Source organism: Hydra viridissima, unplaced genomic scaffold (assembly GCF_058129835.1).
Source record: "Hydra viridissima isolate aposymbiotic clone 2 unplaced genomic scaffold, HvirCarnegie_v1 scaffold_6, whole genome shotgun sequence".
NCBI classification, from domain to species: domain Eukaryota; kingdom Metazoa; phylum Cnidaria; class Hydrozoa; order Anthoathecata; family Hydridae; genus Hydra; species Hydra viridissima.
This window is the reverse complement of record NW_028324305.1, coordinates 2,605,215-2,625,389: the sequence shown is the minus strand read 5'-3', so window position 1 is coordinate 2,625,389 and position 20,175 is coordinate 2,605,215. Positions and strand designations below refer to the sequence as shown.

Below are 20,175 nucleotides of genomic sequence, written 5' to 3'. Positions count from 1 at the left end.
TTTTTTGTCTAATTTATAATGATGATACTTCACTTCAGAAGAGTTTCTTCGTTTAATTGTTAATTTAAAAATCTCAAATGCGAATTTAAGTCTAAGCAAAGTTAGTTAATTGGCTTAGTTATCTCCTTGTTACAAGAGGGAACGAAAATATATTTTATAAACAAGATTAGGGCCCTGTTCCTAGATCTCTTTAAAAGAATATTTCCTTTGTTTAAAGCATGATAAAATATTCATATTTACCTTTAGGTGTTAAAAATGCACGAAAGCCCGTCAAAGGATTTCACTTTTAAAACAAATGACGTCGTGTTGACGAAATTTGGAAATGACGTTTACTATGCAAAAATAATGTCAATAAATTATCCAAAAAAAACGGCCATGCTGCTCTTTGACGATGGTTCAAAAGAAAATCAACCTTTTACCAATATTTTTAGCGGTATTGCACAAGTTTCTCTGAGTCCCTACACGTTTTTTTTTCATTTTAAATTTTCTTAACTTTTTCAAAGCTGAAAATTTTATATTTAGTCAACGAAACAACATCTGAAATTATTTGCATTGTTTGTAAAGAAGACAACGCAGATTCTGACGACGAGATAGTGCTGTGCGATAAATGTTCTATAGGTATGTGAATTTCAGAATATCAAAATTGAATTTTGTTGTCATGAAATTGCTTCGGAATGCAGTTAGCTAAAATTTCAAACGACGTTGAATTAAATAGTTTTAGAGTAGAACTGATGAAAAATAAACTGATAAATACAACGTCCTTCTTATTTACTTACAGAGAGAGGAGTTAGTATGTTGGAAATAGTGTATTTGCTCAGGCACAAAGCGTTTGAATTTACAACAAACACAGCTATATAAACCAAATAAAAGAATCAAGGTTTTTTCTTTGCGCGTCGTACGCAAAATCGAAGTTGCTGATTAAAACGTCAGTTTCGTCAAAATCGCAATTTTAATCTTTAATTTCCGGTTTAATGACTGTTTAACTTGTATTTATAGGTGACGGACGTCGTTATGTTGTAGTCGTTGTTATAGGTGACGGACATTTTTTTCGTCATTATTGCTTTAAAAGCTTGTTGTAATGTATGTAAACGTTGTTTCTTAAATAAAACTTTATTACAAGGACGCAGCCAATACCACGTCTGATATAATTTTATTATATTCAACTTTCCATGGTTTCAAAGCGAATTATTTAAAATAAACACCAAACGTTTTAGAATAAGTTGATTTATTTATGGGTGCCATTAGTTCTATATTCATTAGTCTCTCGTTTTATATCGCGCTCTTTATACATTAATTACAGTTTTTTCGCTCATTTTTCATTGAATGTATTGAAGTAAGAACGAATCGCAAATTCAATCGATTATGCTAAACTTGTAAAATGAACAGATTCACGTTATTTAGCACAGCAAACAACCGTCATTTTAAGTGTAAAGCAGCTTCGCTTTGTAATAAGCGTGCCTTAGGCATAATTTTTTTTTCTTGTATCTTTTTAGAATTATAGAAATAATATATGGAAGTTCTGATAAAAACTAATTACCTACTTCTAAAGGTTTTCACCAAAAGTGCCACAAGCCGAAAATCAGCTCAAGAGTATTGTCTCCTGATATCCCCTGGGAGTGTGACTTTTGCGAACGGAATTTGAAGAATCCTTACATCCAATCGAATCCGTTTGTTGAAAGTAACCCCGTTGAAGGGATGACCGAGTCAAACGACGCAGTAAGCATTCGAGTTTCAACTAATTACACTTTTAAAAAAGTTTTTGTTCAGTTGAAAATGTTATAACATCTTTCAATCTTTTCATCTGTTTTTCTCTTCTTTTTTCATTCCTTTTTCTTTAGTATTAACGTGAAATTTTCGTGCATAATTACATAACTACATAATCAAAAATATGAAACGCTGACTACACGAAAAAGACAAAACAAAAACAAATCAAGTATACCACACTACAATCCAAAAGTGTTTGATATTTTTTTAATGTTAAATGTAACTTTAAAAAGAATTATTAAGTATTATATCGGTTTATTTCTCAGCCGAAGATCGATAAAGAAAAAAACGACACGAAAGATATCGATAGGAACGATGTTTTATTAAACAAAAACGAAAACGAGAAATTAACTGAGAAAGTCTCCATAAAAACAGAAATTGAAAACAGTGCTAGAAGTTTTGTTTACACATCACCGTTCGAAGATTTCCAAAAGCAAAAAAGATGTTCAAAGCTGGACGAAATTTTAAAAGATCGTTTTCCTAAAGATCATTTGATTCCATTACATTGTAGTCACCACGATATGGTAAATAATAACGCTTCGTTTGAGTTTAATTATGCAGATGAGTCTATAAAACAGTGTAAACACTCAGATTTGTTAAAATTAACTGAACCTCAGAGAGACCTACCTACAAAAATGACTGCGCAAGTTCAGCCGTTCTCATCATCTTCTACTCGCCTACAAACGTATTCACCAAAAATGACGGCCCAAGTGCCTCCGTTCTCTTTAAAAGTAGATGATGGCCCTGAAAACAATAAAACAAGTTTTTCAACCAATAACAGTGAAAAAAATACGAAATCAAGTTGGTTGGTTCAACAGTTAAAGAAAAATGGTAACCACGACAATCTTAATGATGATAGAAAATTTTCGATATTGATAAAAGAAGAGCCAATGGCAGAATCTCAAAAATGTTTTTCAGAACCTTCGCATCAAAGTCCTCCAGCTCAAAAGAACTTTAGCGAAGGTTGTTCTTCCACATTTGAAAGCCGCGAATCTTCTTTAAATAGCTGTGACGGACAACTTTTAGAACGTTGTGACGTGTTTAAACCCAAAATACTCATTCAAAATACGTCCTCAAACAACTTTCAAGAAAATACAAGCGCTAATGGAATAAAAAAAATTGACGAATTTAAGGAGCCTTCGTCCGATCTTTATCATCCTCCAGATAAATTTGATTTTAAACTTCACCAAGATAAGTATAACGAAATTCATCGAGGCAAAACTAGTATAGCTCCATTTGTTATGCCAAAATACGAATCACTCAGCAGACCAAGCTCTGACAGTTTGAAATCGTCGCTAACATTGCCATCACAGCATGGCAATATACCAGATAACTGTCACCAATCAAGTGGATTATCTCCGAAGGAGAGCGCCTATAACATTGCTCATCGTGATTTAAACAAAACATTGTTATCAAACCCTCAGCTCCTTAACCAATCTGTTTCTCAATTGCTTTGCTCGCCTATCACCAGTTCTCCTTCGAATTTGGATAGTAATAATTTTATGAATCATAGATATCAAGAAGCACTGCTTGAACAAAGACTAGCCATGTACGATAAAGAAATTGCAAAACTTAAGCATCAACAGCAGATGCTATTGACACCGCAAAGCAGTTTGGTACAAAGTGTGCTTGCTAAAAATCATGCAATCCTGGAGATGGAGAATCAATTGCAGTTAGCAGAAGCAGTGCGTTTAAAAGAGTTAATTAATCTTCGTAAAAGTGTCCATGCCATGAATCCCATCATGCCGCAAAATATGCACATTGAAAACTTAATGTTTGCCGCAAACAGTCAACTTAATGGTTTATCGACAGGAAGCCTAGGGAATCTGAGTAGTCCAGTCATTATGAAAAATCCGGTTATATTAAATAATCAAATGCATCCGGGCTATGTTCGAAGTAATCCTATGTTCTTCAATGGGGATTCCCCAGTGAGTAATTTTCCTTTAAATGAACTTCGAGCAAGAAATGAAATTATGAAAAACTGCAATAACCACTTAAGCGAGAGGGAGATTACAGCTTTAACTATCGCGGAAATGAGGCAAAAAGAGTTAAACAACATTCAAACGAGATCAGCAGCTCTTCATCCAGCGCTTATGCAAATTAATGCATCAGAGAATCTCTTTAATATGTCACAAAACTTAGGAGGCTTGGATACGAACGGAAATCAGTTGCGTCAAAGAGAACTTTGCAGAACAAGCAATGCCTTGTCTTCGTGGTTAGAAAAAAGTTCTAGAGATAATCGAGCCTATATTTCTGATGATGTTAGGAGTTTAAAACGCTTTTCTCAAGAAGATTTGAGTTCAGATCAAACAAAGAAAAAAAATATTCCCTATAGAAACGAATCGTATGAAAACCAATTATTTAGAAGCAGCGACTTTAGCGCATCGTCACACCACGATTCAACCTTTTTACAATCTTCCAACAGAAATTGCTTCAAGCAAGCTGAGATTTTGCCAACCTCTTCACCAATAAATAGATCTTCTAATGTGAGCTCATTTACTTCTCCTAAAAATGTTAAAAAACAAGACAAGCGATTTTGCCACCTCTGTAAAAATGAATCACAATTCATTTGCTCGGCATGTCGAGAAGCGTGGTATTGCAGCCAAAAATGTCAGGTATAATATTCTTGTTTACTCTGTGTCTTACTAATAAGAAAATTAGGTTTTTGTGTGCACCAAACACTTTGTTTTTGTTTTGTATTAGAACAACATTAGTTGCTAAGTTTTTTCTAACTTATTTGGTTTTTCAAATTCGTAGCTTGCTGATTGGAAAAATCATTCAAAAACGTGCAAAACCAACGGAGGATGATGTAAATAAAAACGACGTCTTCTTCTTTCAACCTTTTTTCTTTTCTTTGTATAAAAAGTTCTTTAAAAAATTTTGCCGTTCTTACAATTTGTTCTGGAAATTTACTCTTCAACTAAGATTCCCTCATCCTGCACGAAAGAAATGGACGTGACATTAAAAAAGTATTTTCTTTGCAGACGAAAAGAAACTGGCATTGGTAGCTAATCTATAGGCGTAGTTCAAAGTAAATTAAAATGCTTAAGTCATTGGAAGTAAAAAAAGACTTCCAAAAAACGTTTATACAGGGTGCGGCTGCGATTCGCGAATTAATTTTTGGCTAGGTTTCGTGATGTAAATAAAAAACATCTGAAATTTTTTTTTTTTCGGTTCAACAATAAACGTCTTAGATTTGAACAAAATTGTGAATAAAAAATATTTTAAAATTTTTACAACGGTGGTTCATATTTCTAAAACTACATTTTACAAAGTGAAAAAACGTGGCTGTGCTAAGAAAGCCCAAATGCCCTCTCTAGTGAACAAAAAAGTTGATAAAAAGTTCACTGAAAAGCTTAAAAAGCATGTTGAGAAGAATTCTACTATATCCATTAGAAAGATAGCAAAACTGTTCAATGTTGATGAGAGGACAGTCAGAAGAACTCTAAAAACACTTGAAAATGTCAGCGTGGCATAACATACATGTCAACTTTTGACAGAATGGCTAAACAAACTTTGAGATTGGAGCAATCTAATAAACTTCTGAATCAGCTGAAAAGCCATGCTTCGTCAACAGTTAAAACTTTCTCAGATGAAAAACTTTTTAGTGCTGACTGTGTGATCAATAAGTGAAATGACAGGTTCATTGTGCAGAAGGGTGACAGAGCACCACCTGTATTACACCAAGCACCCTAAATCCGTCATGATGCTAGGTATTCTCGGTTCTAATGGAGAAAAATGTCCACCAACCTACATCAAAGAGAAAGAAAAAGTTACCACTGATGTATATATTAGCTTGTTAAAACATTATGTGGAGCCATGGCTAAAGAAGACGTTCCCAGAAAACAATTACATCTTTCAACAGGACAATGCACCCTGTCATGGATCCAGAAAAATCTAACAATATCTTCAGGACAAAAAGGCCCACTTAAGTGTCAAGTGATTAAAGTCATCAATTACCCATGCTTGGAACTCAATGTCAAGGGATAAATAATCAGCACCTGCTGATCTTTCCTAGGGTTGAGGCAGTGATCAAAAAAAGGAGACCTAATTGAATGTAAAGGTGGGAAAAGCATTTATTTTCAAATTTTATTTTATTAATATTCCATGAATATAGTTTTTTAGTGCTTTAAAAATTGATTCTGAAAAATATTCTAAAAAGTTCGTGAATCTTCCTTATATTGAAGGGCGGGGCACATTGAGCTAAAATATCTCAAAAACTGTGCAAATAGAAAAAAACTTCTAATAGAAAAAGGTGGGGACTTGGGAGGGTAGCACAACGGGCAATAAGTGTTAACATTTTAAAACTTTACTTGTATTTATGATTATATTTGGAAGCTTAGTCTTAACGTTCTTTGCATAGTCTAAATTGTTTTACCAACTCTTGTCGGGGTTAGTCGAGTAGTATTTTAAAAAAGTTGAATAAGACTTTAAGCGGTTAAGATACGGGTTTAATAGCAAAAAAAAAAAGGAAATAGGATGCACTGTTCAAGAGATCTAGTAAGTTTAGTAAAAGTTGCACTATTAGTCCCGATCCAAATCTTAAAAAGAAGAAGAAATATCCTGATAATGAACCCTGCAATAATTCATCATCATTTTTACATAACCAATATAAAAAAATATCCTGATGTAAACACCACCAAATTGAATTTTTAAAAACTTACATTAGTTTAATTTGATTGCAAACGCCTAAAATGCAAAAATTCGATGATGCCTTTACTTTTAGCCATTTTAACATATCATACCGAGCCATTAAACTCAAATGTATTTCAAATTTTTAAAAAGGTTTTGAGGAAATACTTTTTTTTTTTTGTTCCTTACTATGCGCTCGCACAACTTAAATAAAATATATAAATTTTATAAACAGTTTTTATCCACGTAAATATGACCTTTCTAACTTTTACATGTAATTTCATCAAGTCACAAGAAATATCTTTGATAATTCGCGAGGTTAGAATTATTTTGTTCTATCTCCTATTTTAAAAGTTGGGAGAAAATGGGTTATTAATTTTAGTAAGTAACGATTGCTTTTAAAATACGCTCTATTTTACAAATTATTTTCTAAATAATTTGTTTAAAAATAAATTGTCTAAAGCATAAGTTATTATCTTTTTAAAAAATAAAGCTAAAATTTTAAATAATTTTTACTTTAAGAAAAAAATCAAAAACTTTCTCCCAACGTTTAAACTTGGAGATAGAACAAAATAATTCTAACCTCGCGAATTCTTAAAAGTTTTTTTAAAAGAACATAATATATCACGTGACTTTGTGTAACATACATGGTTCATTAACACCGAAAACCGCAACCTCATTACGAGCCATGTTTTGTCAAAGGAATAGCGATTATTTAAATACTTATTCAAAATAGTTCGTTAATTGCTGATATTTTTTATCTTATAAGCTGATCATATTAGACAGGCCTACAATAGTTTTTCCCCTCTCCCATTTATTGACTGATTTTGATAGATATGAGAAAAATATTTTCTCATATCTATCAAATCTCATTAAGAATTCCATTAAGTTCAGATCTGTTGCTATTAAAATTTTTTATTATAGTCATTGTAATTAGCTTTAAATTCTCATAATTGTTTTGTTAGAATTCACACAATTAAGTTTATTGACATATTTTGATTGTACAAAAAAAAAAAGTGAAATTTTACGTCATTTGCTAACGAGATCCTTATCGGTGGTAATTTATTTTTTTATGTCTAATTTCTATTTATTTTGTTAAAAAAAGGGTTAATGAAGGTAGAAAAATCAACAAAAATTTTTTTTTTTTATTTGTAAATATGTGTAATTCATAGCGTTGATTTAAAAGATGTCATCGCGCGAATTTTTTAACCGGACAACTTTTGTTATATTTTTGTAAGATCGTGCTGGCATGGTAACAAAACATGGCTGGTATGATGAAAAAAAACATGACTGGCATGATAAAAAAATGTATGGAATTTCTTAAATAACGTTTTTAACATGTGTTTTGGCTTAAAGATTAGCAATATATCCCACTTTAAGTTTGTGCAACAAACCTAAAGAGGGATATATTGGTGGGATGTATTGTATGATGATATTGCTAATCTTGGGAACAATGAAAATGATCTATAAGGTAGAATAACACCTTCAACTTAAAATCATCATGAAGAGAATCTCAGGATCATAACGAAAACTTTTATCGTTGTTGTAACAAGAAGTAACTACTGGCAACAATTCAAAAGTGCAATCCATTCCTATTAGTATCACGCCACAAAAGGATTTTTTAAAAATTTAGCTGGTATAAGGTTCCCATATTTTTAAACTGGGTCTTTAGATTTTATCGCAATAAAACAGATTTTTTTAAAAAAACATAAAAATTTAAAAAATTAATTCTCACCAACCTTCATTTAAGTGCACTTGTTTAAAAAAGATTTCAAAAGCGCAATCCTGATATTGCACCTCCATCACCTCCATGCTTAAAATCAATACAAATTGAAGATTTAAGCAGTGACGCTGAAGAATATCTCAACCTGATACTGATTTTGAAACAAGTGCCGAACCCTAAGCCTATTTCACAGCCAGAATTAAATGACTAAACGAGAGGTCTAAGCCTGCCAATAGGTGTTAGCTGAACTTCTCGGATCTCGAATATCTGACAGAAGTATATTTGCTCCTGGTACGTCATTTTCTTAGCATCATGACAAAGAAAAAGACTTTTATGCCGCGTTTTTCAGATCAAGATTTAGTTCATTACAAAAACATTCCAGGCTTAGTGAAGTTGTTTAACATTGAATATCATACGTACATATCGTACGCACATTTCACGAGCATAGAAACCATGGAGATTGTTTACAAACTCCTCAAAACGAAGTTTGAAAGCCGTCTTCCTGCAGAATGGTTTCTCTTCCTGTCACTCCTTACATTTTAAAAGAGTGCTATGGCAATTTGAAAAATGTATTGACCTAAACTACGAACACTACGCTTGGTCTGTTTGTGGTAATCTGAAAATTACAAGTATGCCACTTGGTCAATAAGGCAACACTGGCTTGATATCCCTGCGAGTGGGATAGTTGGAATAGAGGACAGTATTGATCGAAAAAACGCTGACCTTCTAAAAATGAATTTGGTTCTGAAATATAAAATGCAAGAAAATTTAGGTCTAGAGAAAAATGTTTGCTATCCCCTTCCACGCATAAAATAGGGAAAGATGGGATTTTCTTTAGCTGTGGCATAAGAAAATTAATAAAAGCCACCAAGTTCGATAAAAAATTTAATTAAATTGACTTGGAACCGTAGAAATCTTCTACTAAGAAATTTCCTAGGAAACCATAGAAGTCTGAATAATGAAGATCCTTTGAAGAAAAATGATTGAAAATTTCGAAAAAATGGGATTTTCCATTAGCTTTATTTCATGAACTCTCGATTAAATGATAGAAGACAATTTGTTGGCTGCTGGAGCGAGATGATCCAGATACAAATTTTAAGAGGAAATCTCACAGTGGGAGATTCAGTGGAAAAAAAACCATAAAAATATTCGACCATTAGAATTTATTGATTTATGTTATTTAAATGCTGTGAACAGCAAAATAAGAAAGATTCTTATCTGCTGACAATTTTAAGTAAGATTATGACAATGCTTATCCGATGATAAAATCAGGTAGAATATTAATGGGTGTGAAATATATTAATAGTTCCGATGAAGCCACGGTGCAGAGCGCTTAAAACGTGAGTTGAGTTGCTGAACTTATAGTGAATGTTGAAGTATGGCATGCTGCTGATGCTCTTTTCACTTTCGATAGAACCTCTTAATGTTGATGTTTTAAGTTTTAATCTTATTAGAACAGCAGGAGAAAGAGTTGTAAATTTACTCATAGAAATAGATTTGTGGCGCTTAAAGCGCCATTGTATATATCAGTGGTTTATAATTTTTTACTAATAAAAATGACTGTTGATAAATTCGGAGGTCTACGACAAATTCAAGTGAAGGTTCACATTCGAAAACTTTTAGAAAAAAAAGAAAGCTTCGTTAAAAAAAAAAATGGTGATACTATAAATTGGAGAGTTAAACAGGAATAAAATAATGAAATAAGTGTAACAAATTAAATATTAAAAAAAAAAAGTGTAACAAAACTGTGATAACAGATCACAAGATGCTTCTACTAAACAAAGTGTAACAGATCACAAGATGCTTCTACTAAACAAAGTGTAACAGATCACAAGATGCTTCTACTAAACAAAGTGTAACAGATCACAAGATGCTTCTACTAAACAAAGTGTAACAGATCTAACACAAGATGCTATTAACAAAAATTAATTTGATGTAAACTTTTATCAAAAAGAGTGCTGGTACAATTACTGGTTCTCTTCTTATGAATATAAATAGAATAGGAACTTTAGGAACTCCTGTTGATGTTAATTATGCAACTACCAAAAGCTACGCGTAGCTTTCTCGCAGAGAACACAACGTTGTAATTTTGAACCTTCTTTACTCATTAAAAACTCTGCTCTACAAAAATTTCGCCTTCTATTTATACTTTACAAATTACCTCAAACTATATTTGCAACAATTTAAGGAAAACATCCGTTTTACGTAATTCATTGTTCTCGATTGCTCCTACGCAGGGGCATTTCGATTTCCCGGACCTCGTCACCAATATCCAGATGATTCGCGTCCTCGCTTGCTGGCGTAATTTCCATACTTTCGTCGCATCTTACACCATTATTGCCAATCTTAATTTCCACATCTGTCACATGGTTTATTTGAGTTTGCTGCTTTGCGCTTCTCAGTCTGGTGTGCTCTACATGGCGCGACATCCCGTCAACCTCAACCGCTTGCTCAGATACATTCCAATTAATGGTGCCTGGACGCCATTTTTGTCACACACCGTGCCTCGAGTGGCTTCAGCCACACATTCTTGCCAATTCGTGAGTTTTTAGGTAATTTCATTGACGACTCAGCCTTTCCGTCCAATCCTTTTACCCTTTCAGTATAGTTATGCAATTTACTCATCGGACTCGCTCCCTCTTTGTTAATTGAGACTTTTTTAACAATAGATAGCCTCCGATATGGAAATATTTGATCACTTTGCCACTCTCTTGACAGTTCGTTGGTTTCTCTCAATGATGCCATTCCCTAAAAGACAGTAAGCATCTCTAAGCTTCAAACACACCTTCCAGTCTTCAAGAAATCTTCTATTCTCTTCACTTCTAAATGAACTGTAATTGCCCGTTATATTTCTTCTGGTGCTCCTTTTTCGCAAAATATGGAACACAAGGGTCAAATTACTGCGATGCTTCCCTGCGAGTGTGGCAGTTGACACCATAGTGCGAATCTTGAAGGACTACAATTGATCAAGCTCAATTAACTTTTCCCTCTGTAATGAGTGATATCCATGCCTAATTTCTTCCAATATTTCTTGGCTTCTAACTTCCCGTGCGTCCACGCTGGATCTATTGAGTGGCATTGTTCGCACTCCCGAATTACTTTTTGTACACCTTCCTTTGTTACAGTAGAGAACTTCTTCCGAACAAAGTGTCCAGCCCGCTTGTGTACATTCAAAATTGATTCTTTATCCATCAACGCCATTCCGGCACAATTCGCAAGGTCGTTAAGTTTTAACATTCTCATCCACTGACCGAGTTAACGAGTCACCGTATTCTAGTTATTGAATCAGCCAAATTGTCCATCGACGATATAAGATTACTTTGACCTCTAAGTTATAGTTGTCTGTGAACAACTGGAGTTTGTTGAGCATCCATGCCAAAGCCATGTTAACACCGCGTAATACGGCGTCAAGCTCTGCTTTATTTATGTGAACTTCAGATCTGTCCTTACGCAGCCATGTTGCGCCTTCAACAATGATTGGTTCAATTTGAATAAGAGCTCCTAATGCCAAAGAGGTAGCATCAGAATAAATGTATAATACTAATACACGTATGATACTTTTATCCCTTTTTGATAAAACTCTTAGTGGTTTTAATACTTGACAATCCACAACTCCAAATCAATTTACTTTGTCTACTTTACCCACAGATGAGAATAATAAGAAATACTACTTAAAATTCAATGGAACTCAAAGATTCTCAAAGATTATCATCCTCAATAAATCTAAATCCAGCTTCTGATACAGATCATGCAGTTAACATATTTATAGATTATTGATTAAAAGCTATACTGCAAATATTTATGCTAAAAAAAATTGATTATTTGGTCATGATGATGGAGGATGAAATAAATGGAATATGAGATAAATGGATATACCTATCTATTGATTGTGATGTTCCTGGTGGAGCTCTAGCTAGCTCAGTATGGTGTAGTGGAAAGTAATTAAGGAGTTTTACATCACGTTCATCTACTGATAGTACTCAATTAACATTTGAAGACTTAGATCCAACACATTGCACCGTTAACAAAAGGTATTGCACCATTAACAACTTGTATCGCACCGTTAACAAAGGTATTGCACCGTTAAATGGAGGTGTGCAACTATTTGTACTTTGTAAAGGATTCAATACTCCAATTGACACAATAAAAGTACATCATAAAGCAATTTGTGCTAAAGATTTTTTGGTTGATATTTGGTTGATTGTGATCCCATTATTATATAGCGCTGAAAGTGCCATGGTGCAGAGCACTAAAATAAAAAAAAATTGTAGTAATAAAAATGATGTCTATTTGAAAACAAACTTTATAATACTTGAATTACTGCATTTCTTCTTTATCCATCTTATGAGAAAATCTTGTTGATACATTAATATCAAATCTACAAAATAAAGAGGTTGTATACAAATTTGATGATTACGTTTTAGATGTACTTGAAGACTGAAAATAAATCTAAAACATAGTCTTTAAACAAAATGTAAAATAGCTACACATCGATGAGTTTTAAGCATACATATGATACTGTGCAAAAATGCTGGTTGAAAAAAATCAACCACAGTTTGAACACAATTCATTAAATGATTTCAAATTCATCAATTTATACAACTCTTTTATGCACTAAAGGAATTTTTGCAGAAAAAAAGACATGAAGGAATCTAGTCTTAAGTCGGGTTTTCAGCGCATCGTTCGCATTGGCTAATCTGATTAAAATAAAAAGTGCTACAGCATTGTTCAACCCATAGACTGTCTAACTAAGGCTTACTTCCCAGTTCACTGAGGCTTACTTTCCCAGTTCACCGTTCTCTCCACAGCTGTTAGATGATTAAAGTTTACTGAAGTCAAGTATTTAATTTCCAGAAAATGAATCCACGGCAATAGCATCATAAGTAGTGAAATAAATTTGTAGAAGAGCAAAGTCAGTGGTAAAATATCTCAACTGCAAACATAAAAATAATTGTTCAAAAATAATTCTCAAGTAGAAGAGAAAAATTTAAAAAAATCATTTGTTTTAGAAGCTAGTTGGCTACAGGGCTAGTTGGCACATATTTTTTTCTTTTTTGGAGGCCGTTTTTTGACCACAATTTTTTTTTTCTTTTCTAATGTTTGACATTCAACATGCTTGCCAAATTCATATTCTTTTGAACTGCAATTTGATATCCTCAAAAAAGTTCACACAGAAATGCACAGAGTTCAAAAACTAAAACTGTAGCCAACTAGCCCCGGTCTCCCCTATCTTTTAAAATCGTCATTGGAATAGGGGGTACGTCTATTTAGTTTGAAAATAGTTTAAAAGTAAATAAAATTTGATTTATATGCTCTGTTCTTCAAAAAAATGCTCCTTTCTTCTTAATGATCGACTTACATAAACGAGGTATTGATTCCGTTAATTTTTTAAGGTGATCACTTTCAATCTCATTCTACGAAACTTGAAGCTTTTTCTTATGAGCAGATATTCATTTTAGACTCTTCCACGGATGATCATACAACAACTTCATAGAGTTTAAATCCAGCGAGATTTTTTCACGGTGCACAGAAACATGCATCTCCGGGATTTAAGTAGGGGATTAGGGGATGTTTCGAATACCGCAAAATCAGGCGCACACCAATTTATTTAGAACTTTGGAAATGTTTAATAATAGATTTGTTAACTTTTTTCGTTTAAAATGTTTTTAAAAAAATTGTTTTCAAAATATTGAACTTTATAGACTGATATGTAGTTTTCATTGCTTGCTTTTTACTTTTTTATTGAAATAAAAACAAATAAAAGCCGGGTTTAATTATTAACAACTAGAGACGCCATCGCTAATTAAAGCATTTTAAAATCATTAAACCATTGTAAAATCAACATCCCTTACAAGGCAAGAGAAAGTTTTGTCCAGTTCCATCGACGATATGAACAAAAAGGAACACCTTACCTTTAAAAACTTTTGATCTAAAACTAAACTCGTTGTCTTTGTCAAAAAGACAGCGAGTTTGGTTTTGGACGAAGAAAAAAAGTGTGTGATTAAAAAAAAGTGTGCGATTAAAAAGACAGTGGTTAAAAATTCTTTGTTTTCATTGGATACATCGAAGAAACTTCAGTTAAAACAAGATGCCAGGTAAGGCTTTATTGCTAAGGAAATGTTTTTAAAAATAATTTTGTCACGAGTTTAAAGCCAATTTTATCATCATTTCTGAGTAATCGCAATTTGATTGAAGTTGTACAATTCCTGAAATGCGAGGGGGGGACGGAATGTGTGAAATAAGGTTTTATTAAACTGATTGAGAACAACGAGAGGTAAGTAATTTGTTACCTACAATTTTTTTAGATAACTAGATTGCAATTTGTATCATTCATTTTGATTTTTTAAATGTATTTACAGTTGATAAAAAAAAGATACTTCCATTGTGTATTGAAATGACGCTGAAAAACTTGTAACAAGCTTCATTACAGAAAAACAAATTGCAACATCAAAGTAAGGGTCCTTTTGATGTTGCAATTTGTATTACCTCATCTCCTAAAAATTCTAAAAGCTGACCAGTATACTTTAGAATCTTTATACAGATTGTACGACTGATGGATAATTTAAAAACTCAAAAAAGTACACAGATGTAGTTCACCCCCCTTCCTAATCAGGAGAAAAAAAAACAAAATAATACAACTATTCATTAACCATACTTGAATTTTTTTCTTCTTCTTATATTTTATAGACTTATGTAAACAAATCACAAAACAAAACAAGCTTTAGAATCCATTCATCAGGATTTTAATCAGTTGTGGCGATTGAGGAAAATTGGAGAGCACAGTCTAAATTATTTCGAATCGCTAAACAAAGTAGTCGTTGCTTACAACTACAAGTACTTTTAACGTAACTTTCCATTTTCAAAGACGCTGTTTGATAATAAAACTCCTACGAAACTTTTATTATGATTTTTTTAATGTAAAATATCAAAATACTCTAACATAGCGGTATTAAAATGATTGTAACAAGCCCTACTCCACCCTTAATAGCCCTCGGGCTAAAGGGTGAGGCTCCTAAAATTTGTTAAACTAAATCAAAATTTATCAACAAATTTCAAATTTAATTAAAAAAAAGTTATGACCATGAAAAGTTATTTCAGGGGGTATATTTCAGGGGGTATAGGGGGAAATTTTGAACTTTATAATATATGTGATGCTCCCCAGGCCACCCAGTGGAAACTGTTGTTTTTAACATTTTTGGAATGAGGAAATGTTTTCTGATAATAATCAAAAAATATGTTGCAAGGTCATAGAACGTGTACCGACGCACCGTGCCATATTGTGAAGTTAGAATTATTTTGTTTTATCTCCAATTTTAAACGTTGAGAGAAAGTTTTTGATTTTTTTTAAAAGTAAAAATTACTTAAAGTTTTAGCTTTAGTTTTTGAAGAAATGATAAATTATGCTCTTCTTTCTTTTTCTTGGAAATTTTCACTGCGCAGCTTCCAAGAATGCTTAGAGTCGTTTTCTTTCTGAAATACAAATAACCCGAAAAGGTAATTAAGATGCCAAAGAGGATTTAGGCGTCACTAGTAAATCCGTTATGAAACATTACAGGTAATGCTTGCCAAAACAGGTAAGATCTGGTGAAAGCAGGTGACCTATTTAACAAAATAAAAAAATTCGCTATTTACTCACTACCACGCGTTCGTCGTTGAAGATTTATGTAAATTAAAATCTACAAAATTAACAATTCTTCTAAATAGCAGTGCGCTTTATTTACATTAAATAAAACTCAAGTTTACATCTTTATTATTATGATATTGTGCGCATAGTTACATCAGAAGTTAAAACCTTTAAATACGCCTTTAAATTTCTGCAGTATTTGCATTTTAGAAAATCATTATACTTAAAGAATAAATCTTAAAAGTAAAAAAAGACTGTAAAAAGTTGAGAACCAATCAGGTTGAGCTTTAAGAGCCAGTTCTTAAAGCTTAAATTAAGTTAGCAAAAAATTTAATTGTTCTATTAGGACGTAGGTAAAGGTCATTCCAGCCGAAATAGCGGTACCCACTAACTAATTTAGTTTGTCATTAACAAGACATTTCCGAAGTTTGCGTGTATTGGTTGCTATGTTATTTTTCTTGCGGGAGCCTATTAAAGGAAAACAATGCTAACTAAGCTATGCTAGTGAAAAAAGACAGAAAATGTAGTACACCAACTCTCGATTAGTATTGTCTCGATTAGTTTTAAACAATATGAATCATTAAAAAAATTTTTCTTGAACATATTGGGATGAATTTGCTTCACTCGCGTTAAAGGATTTTTGTTATGAGTACTTGTATAAATCTATAGCTATGATATACGCATTCCCAAGCCTGCTGTTTGTTTCATTTGTAACCCTTTTTTTAAAACGCTAAAAATTGTTTAACGTGATATTTACTTCAAAGTATTTTTTATTGCGCCTACACGAAACCCAATAGAAACCAGCTTCAAACCACATAAATAATAATTATGAACGGAAAACTGCTCTTACTTTTTGTGTTTATGAAATTCCAATAAAATTGTTACAAAAAAAAACACGTTTACAATATTTTCTGAAAAGTCCGCATCGTTTCAATCTGTTATAATTATAACAATTAATCTCAAGTTCTGAAAATTTAACGCAATTATAATCATTGCAACAAAAAATATGTTTGTTTGATTTTGAGGTTTTATTTATTTATTTTTTTCTTTCATATTTCAGTGTTTTTTATTTATTTGAGTTTTAAAGATTCTAATGCTTTTAAAATTATCGTCACTCTGGAAACCAGGCCATTTAATCCAATCTTATAATCGTAAGTTATTTATTCAGCTTTTGAGCGAACAACAAAAGAATATTTGAAAGAAAAGTTATCACAAGATGAGATTAAACAACAGTCTCTTGTGGGGAGCTCTGCGCTTAAAATTATAAAGGCGTTTTTAATATCGTTTTTGACGATAAGAAATAGAGTTTTATTTGTGATTATTGACGATTATAATTTTCTTGCGCCATATGGAACCTCAACATAAAAATATTTTAGAATTCGTAAGTACGGTGTCAGATTTAACAAGTGAAGAAAATCACAACGATGTAAAACGCGATTCTTCGTTTATAAAACATAGATCCGTCGAACAAGACGAGTTATTAGCAGATGCTGTCAAAAACTTCCCCTGCTTGTATGATAATAAACATGTTGATTACAAAAACAGCGAAGCAAGACAGAACGCATGGAATTACGTGGCCAATTTGATAAATTTGCGATGTGGTAAGTACATAAAGATTTTTTTACAATTTTGTTGTAAACATTGTTGATTTTATCATCATACTTCGCTTTAATTTTAACATTTTTTCTGCTATTATTTCGTGTTTGACATGAAATATAACATTTTACTATTGTGCATACTATATATGTATATGTGTGTGTGCGTATGTTATATATATATATATATATATATATATATATATATATATATATATATATATATATATATATATATATATGAAATATTTCTGTGTTTTAAATATTTTTAAAAGTAAAGTTTTATTGCAATCATTAAAGTTTTTAATTGATTTAACTAAACTTATTTTAAATGAGCGTTTCATGAAAATGTTCAAATTAATATTAAATACTTTTTTCGAAACCAGGGGAGGATGCTTGCCGACTTTTCGAAACTTTGAAGAAGCGCTATAGTAGAAAGAAAGTAAATTTTAAAAAAGCGCACCATCAATCCTACTCAGAAAATGTAATTAAAAAAACTCACGAAGATTTTTTATCGTATAATTTCATGCATTGGTTGGAGCCCTACATCAGATTCAGATCAATCAAAGGAACTTTGCTACCGAATAAACCTCGTACTATTGAACAGAGTGAAGAAACCAGTGACTCTAACAATGACGAAATTAATTCGACTTCAAAACAAATACCAAACACGCCTTCTTATATGGGTAAACGACAAATCGACACGTTCAAAGGTTCGTCGCCGGCTAAAATACCGCGAAACAAAAACTCTCTTCGCAGTTCTCCGCCTGCCTCAGCTTTTCCACTTGCTTATGCTGGTGGTTCGAGTAGCGACGTTGGTACGTGCTACCAAGGAAAAGTAATAAACGATGAAGATGACTTATTCACGACCATGCTGCTCACTCAATTGCGTAAACTTAACGACGATCAGAAATGCGTCGTGAAACACGAGATTAACAACATTGTTTACAAAGCTTTGTTAAATAACATTGAACACAAGAAAAACGAGAGTTAGTTTTGCTGTCCAAGTATCTTCAGTCATAGATTTCTTTATGTGATTCTGCTAAAAAAGTTTTAAGTCTATTTTGTTGATAACAATTTAATGTTATTGTTATTATTTTTATTATTATCTTTACTGTTATTTTTTTGTTCGCGTTGACGCTAGTGTTGATTCTATTTCATTAAAATGTCAAGACCATGTTTCTATTTAAATAATGATAAACGATTTTTCTTTATTGCAAGAGTTTGTTTTTATGATTAAATACCGGGGATGACCAAACCAATGATATTAACTAGACATCTAACTCGCGCTTCCGCAGTGAGTCAAATTTTTTGCCAGCCAGGTTTGTTTTGCCAATCTGAAATGACGCAATGATAAATAAAAGCAAAACAAAAATGATTGTCAGTTTAAATAAAACGGCTACCGGCATTAAAAACTTTTAAAACTAGCCTCTTAGGGAATTTTTGTGAAGTTAGACATCTAGTTAATAAATATAAAAGGGCCAAACTGATTCTTTTGGAATGTCTTCTCTGAAAAGTTTAAGTGATCTCAAACTATCGCGAATCTTCTCGAAATAACTACAATATATTCATATATATGTCTTTGTAACAAATACAAAAAAATAGCGACGAAAAAAGTTTGTTTTACAGAAGATTGGGAAAACAAGTTTGCGTTTATTGACAAAGAAAATAATCCCATGTGTTTTATTTGCAAGCTCTTGCACCATAACAAAACAAGCGATGTTAAACGCCATTATGAAACAAAACAAGTGATGTTCAACGCCATTATGAAACAAAATATGGAACATTTTAGGGATATCCATGAAAATCAAATCACAGAACAAAAAGAAAAGTTCTCTTGATCCTTGAGTTGAATTTCAACAGTGAAAAGTGTATTTTTAAGATACTACTAAAATAAGCTTATTTGAACCATAAAATATCCATAAAAGCAAAGCCTTTTACAGATGAAGAATCTGTAAAGCAGAATACTTATATTTTACTCTGTAATTTAGATCAAAGTAGTTCTAAACTTCAAATGTTGGTTTCAAAAGTTCTTACCTCTCACTATAAAATTGAATGAAGTGCTGAAGTTGAAAGACAAATAGCTAAATGGATTAAAAAAACTGTAGAGCATTCATCTTAGACCTGGAGGATTCAGCAGATAATCATAACCTCAAATAGCAATATTTCATATGTTATATCAAAAGTGATCATGAAAGGGAGTAATTAAAAGTACTAAGTATTTTAATCTGTCATTTTCTATAATATCAGCGTTAGAAGTTACCAATTTTATTTGGTCAAATACAATTCAAAAGTTTAATTGATGAATTGGAGTTTGAAGACAAACCAAATGTCACTCTACTGAATTGCATGATGGTTTTTAAGCATGTTTTTAAAAGATTTGTTGAATTTTGAGGACCAATTAGTTTGTTTTTGTAAAAGAAAAAAGGATTTCTAATTCTTAACAAAATTGATTTGTTACTGGGTCTAATAACTTTTACAGATAAAATGCAATATTTAAAAACTGAGTCAGTTTTTTCAGATTTATATTTTGTATGATAATCATACTTTATAGTCACATTTCTTTCCATGATTTAAAAATTCGAACAAATATTGAACTTTTCTTTTTTCATGCCAGTGAATGAGTTAGTGAGTGAGTGAATGAGTGAATGATAATGCATCATCTTTTTCAAAGTTTTTAGATGTAATCAGACAACTTTTCAAAACAATACTTTTATATTTTCTTTTTGTAACTGTCATTGCAAATTTTTAATTTCTTTTATATTATTATTTTTTCAAATGTTAATTTTCACAATTATCTTCTGTTTTTAAAATCAACTAACCATCAGTATTACATC

The 20,175-nt window shown here is 32.0% G+C and overlaps 2 protein-coding genes and 1 long non-coding RNA gene across 4 annotated transcripts; 2 read left to right on the top strand and 1 right to left on the bottom strand.

The window, feature by feature from the left end:
- Positions 1-252: 252 nt before the first annotated feature.
- LOC145189828 (uncharacterized) lies at positions 253-4,659 on the top strand. The gene is made up of 5 exons (XM_090089686.1): positions 253-433; positions 523-618; positions 1,550-1,716; positions 2,031-4,379; positions 4,522-4,659. Exons 1-5 carry the CDS (start codon positions 256-258, stop codon positions 4,570-4,572), a joined length of 2,841 nt encoding a protein of 946 aa, XP_089945812.1. The 5' UTR covers positions 253-255; the 3' UTR covers positions 4,573-4,659.
- Positions 1,492-8,440, bottom strand: LOC149886618 (uncharacterized). Of its 2 annotated transcripts, none has more exons than XR_016453127.1 (2): positions 8,136-8,440; positions 1,492-5,514 (listed from the first exon to the last, which is right to left on the bottom strand). It is a non-coding gene; the product is annotated as an uncharacterized LOC149886618 (long non-coding RNA). The 2 variants fall into 2 exon arrangements; XR_016453128.1 differs by lacking the exon at positions 8,136-8,440 and adding an exon at positions 6,429-6,833.
- An 8,458-nt stretch (positions 8,441-16,898) lies between these two features.
- On the top strand, positions 16,899-18,558 carry LOC145190499 (uncharacterized). The gene is made up of 2 exons (XM_080067379.2): positions 16,899-17,344; positions 17,725-18,558. The coding sequence occupies exons 1-2, from the start codon at positions 17,092-17,094 to the stop codon at positions 18,330-18,332; spliced, it is 861 nt and encodes a 286-aa protein (XP_079923505.2). The 5' UTR covers positions 16,899-17,091; the 3' UTR covers positions 18,333-18,558.
- The last annotated feature ends 1,617 nt before the right edge of the window (positions 18,559-20,175 follow it).

What these genes read in the sequence shown, in the direction of transcription:
- LOC145189828 (XM_090089686.1), top strand. Translation starts at nt 256, where the DNA reads ATGCACGAAAGCCCGTCAAAGGATTTCACTTTTAAAACAAATGACGTC. An exon ending in TTTTACCAATATTTTTAGCG is followed by an intron (nt 434 to 522) that starts GTATTGCACAAG and finishes TTTTATATTTAG; the next exon opens with TCAACGAAACAACATCTGAA. An exon ending in ATTGCAGCCAAAAATGTCAG is followed by an intron (nt 4,380 to 4,521) that starts GTATAATATTCT and finishes TCAAATTCGTAG; the next exon opens with CTTGCTGATTGGAAAAATCA.
- LOC145190499 (XM_080067379.2), top strand. Translation starts at nt 17,092, where the DNA reads ATGGAACCTCAACATAAAAATATTTTAGAATTCGTAAGTACGGTGTCA. An exon ending in TTTGATAAATTTGCGATGTG is followed by an intron (nt 17,345 to 17,724) that starts GTAAGTACATAA and finishes TTTCGAAACCAG; the next exon opens with GGGAGGATGCTTGCCGACTT.